Genomic DNA, 6785 nt, shown 5'->3' with positions numbered 1-6785 from the left:
GCTCAATATTACCACATAAGCGTGCGCGCACACGACCATGTCCTTCCACCATTGGATTTTTTTTTTTAGCTATAACAATGTCGCTCTCCCTTTGCATATAAAATATGAGAAGTGCGAAACAAACTAAGCTTTTTTTTTAATTGTCAAAGTAGTCGCGTCACTCTTTCGCAAAAATTATTACTATAGGGACATCTACTGAGGAATGATTTAACTATTTTTAGTGGAGTATAAATATGACAGATGTCACAATAATCTTTATTTATTTATTTTATTGTTGTAATTATAGCATACAAAGAAAATAAAATCGTTATGTGTTTCTAGGTAATAATTATATTTCTAGATATATTTGTTTTATTATTAATTGTAAAAAAAAAAGAATTTTATATATATATCCTTCTTTTACAAAGTTTCTTTTATTGAAAAATAATTTCTGCAATTTTTCGATGTGTGTAAAAAATCCGCGTTTTCATCCGTGTTTTATCATCTATCTCTCGTCTATTTTGCCATAGAGATAGCGGAGTTTTGACAGTCCATTCGCGAATTTCGAGGTATTACCAGCGCTGCTCCCGTGCACGACTTTAAATAAAACGACACCGGTGGCAGCACTGTTCGCGATCGCTAATTTGCGTTGAACGACACGTATTTCGGTTTTCGGTACGTGCCCGTGAACTGATCCGTACATACATACGACGATAGGTATTTCATACGACGACGACAACGAGTCTGGGAGCCGTTTTTCTCACAGAAAAGGTACGTTCAGCGTGCGCGTCCACGAGAAGCGCGACATTATCCGTTTTCCGTTCCGTTCAGGGAATAGTCCGAAGGGCCAGCCCTCGATTGTTCGACGTTTGACGGCCGATAAACAATAGGGGGACGCGTCCCGTGCGAGCGGCGAGTAAAATTTCGCGGCCGATACGATACGAGTACAATACGCGAGTCGCAAAGATGGTCGCCCTCATTTGTCAAGCAACGATGACGACGATGATCTCGTATTCGCCGTGTCCTCTACCCGCTATGCGCCCCCGTTAGCGTGTGAGAAACCGGAGTCGCCAAATTCCAAGTAAATAGCCCGGGATTTGTTCTCGCGAGTCGCGAGGAACGGTCGATTCGAGAGAGAGAGAGAGAGAGAGAGAGAAAGAGAGAAAGAGATCGTATTCCCATATGCGCGGATTCGTGTCACTCTCCGACGCGAATGTTCCGTTTGTTAACTCTTTCTCGTTTACGCGAGACTTGGTTCCAAGGTTGCGCGTTTCGTTTCGGACACCACCTCGAAAAAAGTAGACTCTCTTTCTCTCTCTCTCTCTCTCTCTCTCTCTCTCTCTCTCTCTCTTTCTCTCTCTCTCTCTCTCTCTCTCTCTTTGTCTCGCCCAAACGGTACGTGCAAAATCAGCAGATATATTATATACCGGAGAGGTGTCATGTTTACAAGCGGTGTCGATTCAGTCGAGTTCCGTGGTTCGTGGAAGATAATGATATGGAGCTCTGTATTTATCTGTGTTTATCTGGTTTGTTTGTTGTTTATTTGTTGAATTGTATCTTCTTTTCCCTTACTCCCTCCCCCTTCCCCACTTCAAGCGATATCTCTTCGTGATGTATATGTAACATCTGCCGAAAGAATATGTAATCCCCCTCTACAAAGAATCGATTGTATATATACATTATATCGTGCGTGTGTTGTCGGGATCAACATTAAATTATACTTTAATGTTAATTGTTCTTTCTTTTGATAAACAATCATACCTATAACAAATGCCGGATATTGATAAAGAAAATTTACAGGTGATTGTTCAGTACATCGCTCAACATACTGGCTATGAAAATGAAGATTCCGAACGGTGGATCAGGAAGCGGTTATTACGGACATGAAACAGGTATTACTTCCTACATGGATAACAACAGCGATACAGAACCTGAGGTGCAAGGAATAGGCGATGGTGATTTCTCGGAGTATCTGTGGATGGAGAATGAGGAGGAATTTGACAAACAGGTACTATCTTTTTTCTTTCCTTAAATATAAAATTTTTCAAAATTTAAGTTGGAAACTTATGTGTGAGAATTTTTCTTTTAATATATATATATATATATATATATATATATATATATTTAATTTAATATATTAATTCTATGGAATTCTTTTTTGTGTATAGGTACTCCAACAATTGGAAGAGGAAGAATTGATGGAGGAATGTCTAGAAGCAATGTTAGAAGAAGAGAGGCAACATCAGAGGAATATGAATTCCACAGCTTGGTCCACAGCCACCGGTACTTCTGATAATAATGCTGCTGAGCTTTGTCAACAACTTAGCAATCTGAGAATGCCCGACGATCTTGCTAAACAGGTAACATGATATTTCTTTTCTTTAATGTCTTTTGTTATGAAAAAAAAAGGTAAAAATCTCTATAATATGCTATTATTAATATCAACGTGCTACTGTAATGGAATTTCTAGAGCACGCTAAATCCAGATGCAGCTGAATTTATTCCGGCACGCAAATCAACTGTGGTATCTGTAAGTACATCGTCAGAAACCACAGTCACCACTGAACCATCGTAGAAATCTTTTGTATCTTTCTTCTTGTCCCTCCCTGTTTAAGTCACGTAAAATCGGGCTACATGTAATGTTTAGAGTTTACTATTTCTAATCTGAGACAGTGGTATTATAAGTGGATCGTATTAGAGGTTCAATGACTGTGACTGTACGTACAAAGATAAAGAGAGATAAAGAGCGCGAACAGTGCGTAATGTGCGTCATCCAAACGTAATGCCAGTTACGTAACCTTCGCGTGAAATACTTAAATGTAATACCGAAATTTTTATAGACGAAAAATATCGAACGTGATATTGCGTGGGATAATTATGTATGTTTTTTGTCGAAAAATATTAACGAACGATCGTATATGAAAATCACTTGTTAAAAAAAATTTGCAATTTATATCTCTTGTTCAATCCCGTTTACACCAAGAATAGGTTTTCGCGCAGGCAGATATTTTTAGCATTTTTAATTTATATAAATTACAATCATTGCACGGGAATAATTTGTATGGGTATAACTTATTGCTTACAAATTGAAAGAATAGAAGGAATAGAACGCATGGACCGTTTAGACAGAAGAAAGTCTCATAAGTTTCTAAAGTAATGTATATACACACACAAGCAAGAACATACACACATACTGTTTTGTAAATTATGTTCATATCTTATGTATATGTATGTCTCAATCAGATCCCATCATCCTGAATTGTAAACCTTTTTATCTTTTTCATCAAGCCGTAAAACACAGTTGTAAAATTTTTTACATCCTGAAAAAGTGTTTTATAGTTTGGTGTCCATCTGCCCAATGAAAACTTTCCTTAAGAGTTCCTTTTGCAATAATCCTTATAGCAAAGAGAATGAAATATTTACAGAATCATTAGCAGGACATATATCATGATCATGAAGATATCACGTTACCTTATAACAAATATTTCGCTTCCGATAGATGAATCAACACAATTGCAACCTATAAATGCGAAAAATCAGGATTATAATTTGTACAAATGTATTGTTTCGCTTAGAAATTTGCATAAGAAAGATATATTCGAGTACTATCACATTGAGTCCTGCTTCAGCATTCATTCAACAAACTTAAAGATCTCAAGTGAAAGTCTTACTTAGGCTGTGAGGGACTCTTTTTATGACTCTTTTAGTGACACTGAGAATCAGGATACTATTTACTTATTTTTTAAATCAATTTCCATGAGATACTTTGAAATTTTAGGAGATTATAGATTGTAGTCTTGAAGAAATATGAGAATAGAATAAATGGTGAATGTACTTCAAATCCGCTTGAATAGCAAGAAGATTGATTTGACTTTTGCATAATATTTACATATATACTCATTATTTACAAAAGAGAGAGAGAGAGAGTGGATATCACATCACATCACATATTTATACAATATTTGATACTTCCTCTCTATCTCTTGTGATTTCTCTTATGAATCATTTGTTTTATTTGAAATAACTTCTAAATCATATTATCTCGTAATGTTCCTTTAAAATTTGAGAAAATATTGAATTATATCCTCTGTAAATTTAAAATCAAACTTTTTGCAATCCAAGATTATAATAACAATTAAAACGCATTCGTGCTTACTTACTTGGTGATATCTGCCATTCTTTTTAATGATTATGAATAAGTGTATGAATTTTAATAAGATCTATATATTGAGATATCTATATATTGTTTCGTGTTTGCGTTCTATATACTTTATATGAAGTAAATATATGCACATTGTTTTAGTTACAACCTGGTTTAGTATGAACATAGAAACTGTGATTATCAAAAAAACAGCGCGTTACTAAGTTTACCGAATGTTATTCACATATATGAGACACATTATATTAGTTTTTTACAATCCACTTTGGAATCCCTTTTCCTGTCATTTATTTTACACAAAAAATACGATATTATTAAGCTTATAATATACACGCTCAGTTACAGACTTAATCATCAAAAGAATAAAAATTATAAAGAAAGGCAATGCGCGAGACTCTGGGAATAGTCTGTTATTTTATGATGTATTACATTTAACAAATTGAAGGTAACACAAGGAGATTACGAATTTTGTGATGCTTTCAAGAAAAAAAAAGAATCAATCAACGCGAGTCTAAACTAAAGCAGAGACTGATTTCACGTCCATTTTTACGTCAGCTTTAATACCTGAAGTAGGTCGTATATAATCATCTTTTAATTATTATTTTACAACCGCTAATCTCGCTAGGCTCTGTGTAATATAGAAAATTATTTGCAATATTATACTATGCTGCATAATACTGAGATACTCGTTGATACTGATATTGGAAATATGCCGGCTATTGTTCTACATTTAAAGATTTATTGATTAAAAAAGAAATCTAGTTTCTGCTATACGTCTATCTTAAAACTTTGTTTCTTAAAATTTTCACAAAAATTGATCTTATCTATGAAAAAAAAGTATGCGAATAAAGATGCGATTTATTTGTAGATTGTATAAATAAGTCGTTATATGTGAAAAATATATGTTATAAATGTACCCATATATATCTCTCATCATTGTTCAAATTGTACAAATTAATTTTGCCTTATTTTCAAATAATGCAAGTCACATAATATGTTAATATGATATTGTATCAATAGATTTCTGAATTGAGATTTATAAATGCTACATGATTTATTCGCATAAATTCTTAGATTTCTTATAATTTTTAAATTCTCTTGTCTCGAATCTTTTATAATTATTCGCATTGATAATTATTCGCGCATCACTTTCTTTTCAATTCACTTGCATATATTGATATCTCTAATCAGCATGTAATGTTAAGAATATTAGGTTATTCTAGATTTAAGAAAAATGTGCAGCTGTAATCTTCTCGTACAGTACGAAGCAGTACTATAATAAACAATAGTCATACATCATCGTATAATAATTGATTATATATATCTATAGTAACCAATGCGAACATATTATATCTCGAATGTACTGTGAGAAAGTTTGATCATTTGTGTGTTTACGAGAATAACTGTATTTCTTTTTAGCATTATGTTAATCAAAAGAAAAAAAAAGTACAAAAGCAAAATGACATATAAAAATATAATTTTCACGTTAGGTCATGGAAGAATGACAAATGTATCATTCTCCGCGTTATTATACATTCACCATATTATGTACACTCTGTGCAATGCAACACATATTGGATTGTAAAATAGCTAGTATATATTAATTCAAGATATAGATGATATATTACTTTTATATATATATACATATATATATATATATATTATTTTAACTTATAATGTATTTTTGTCACTTCTAGCAATTTTTTGCATTTGTGGTTTTTCTCGTGCCTACTCCTTATTTTTTTCTTGTAGCATTTAATGTATAGTATAAAGCAAAATATAGATACATGTATTAAAATGTACATTTTATTTCCATTCTTTTCTATCCCACATATTAAGAGACTATCACTTGAATATATATGGATAATTTTTGTATGAAAATAAATCACATGTATGTTAAATAATAAATAGGTCATTATTATGAGAAAAGCATCACCTTATATTTGGCAGCATATTGATTACAATATTTCAATCTTAAAAGTAATTATCTTATCATTAATATTTATCTCGATAATAAAAATGATACAATGCCACTTTATTACATAGCATATTGGCATCTATTTCGTGTCATATAATCGATAGTTCGATTCTATATAGCTACAAAGAATCTGCAATATATTATAATATAACAATATATATATGTAATCAAAGTACTGAATTATAGTATGCTCCCTAAGATGAATCGGAAATAATAGGATTGCTGTACTTAAGTAGACAGACAATAAAAGTCACTTTGATAGTAAAATGAATACTAATTTGATACAAAATGAATATATAAATCTCATACCACACATTTCTTCGCAAATATGAGGATTAAATTACAAAATCCATAAAATGATATTAGAGAACAATATGACAATGTTTCACCTTACCCTATTATAGTTAATGAAATAAAATATTAATTTTTACGCATAAAGAAAATATATAATTGTATGAAAAAATAAATAATTCATAAATTGCGTAGAATTCTTATATTTACGTTTTATCCTTCCATTATTTCTATTTATAGACTGTACGGGAAACCACTCGCGAACATGCGCGAATCATAATACTTGATATATCTTATTTTTGAGAGAACTTTATATATTACAAAATACGAAAAACATTTCGTGTATAATTATAAATAGAAATATATATATATATATAT

At 31.9% G+C, this 6785-nt stretch overlaps 1 protein-coding gene across 3 annotated transcripts; it reads left to right on the top strand.

Annotated features, from left to right (window-relative positions):
* The first annotated feature begins 588 nt into the window (after nt 1-588).
* LOC126850549 (polyadenylate-binding protein-interacting protein 2B) lies at nt 589-5940 on the top strand. 3 transcript variants are annotated; one of them, XM_050593681.1, is made up of 4 exons: nt 589-750; nt 1780-1987; nt 2148-2339; nt 2450-5940. In XM_050593681.1, exons 2-4 carry the CDS (start codon nt 1814-1816, stop codon nt 2552-2554), a joined length of 471 nt encoding a protein of 156 aa, XP_050449638.1. In that variant the 5' UTR covers nt 589-750; nt 1780-1813; the 3' UTR covers nt 2555-5940. The 3 variants fall into 3 exon arrangements, with proteins under 3 accessions (XP_050449638.1, XP_050449639.1, XP_050449640.1); XM_050593682.1 differs by lacking the exon at nt 589-750 and adding an exon at nt 840-1060; XM_050593683.1 differs by lacking the exon at nt 589-750 and adding an exon at nt 1481-1505.
* The last annotated feature ends 845 nt before the right edge of the window (nt 5941-6785 follow it).

This window comes from Cataglyphis hispanica, chromosome 6 (assembly GCF_021464435.1).
Source record: "Cataglyphis hispanica isolate Lineage 1 chromosome 6, ULB_Chis1_1.0, whole genome shotgun sequence".
Classification (NCBI taxonomy): domain Eukaryota; kingdom Metazoa; phylum Arthropoda; class Insecta; order Hymenoptera; family Formicidae; genus Cataglyphis; species Cataglyphis hispanica.
The sequence above is the reverse complement of the archived record's forward strand: the minus strand, read 5'-3'. Positions and strand labels throughout refer to the sequence as shown.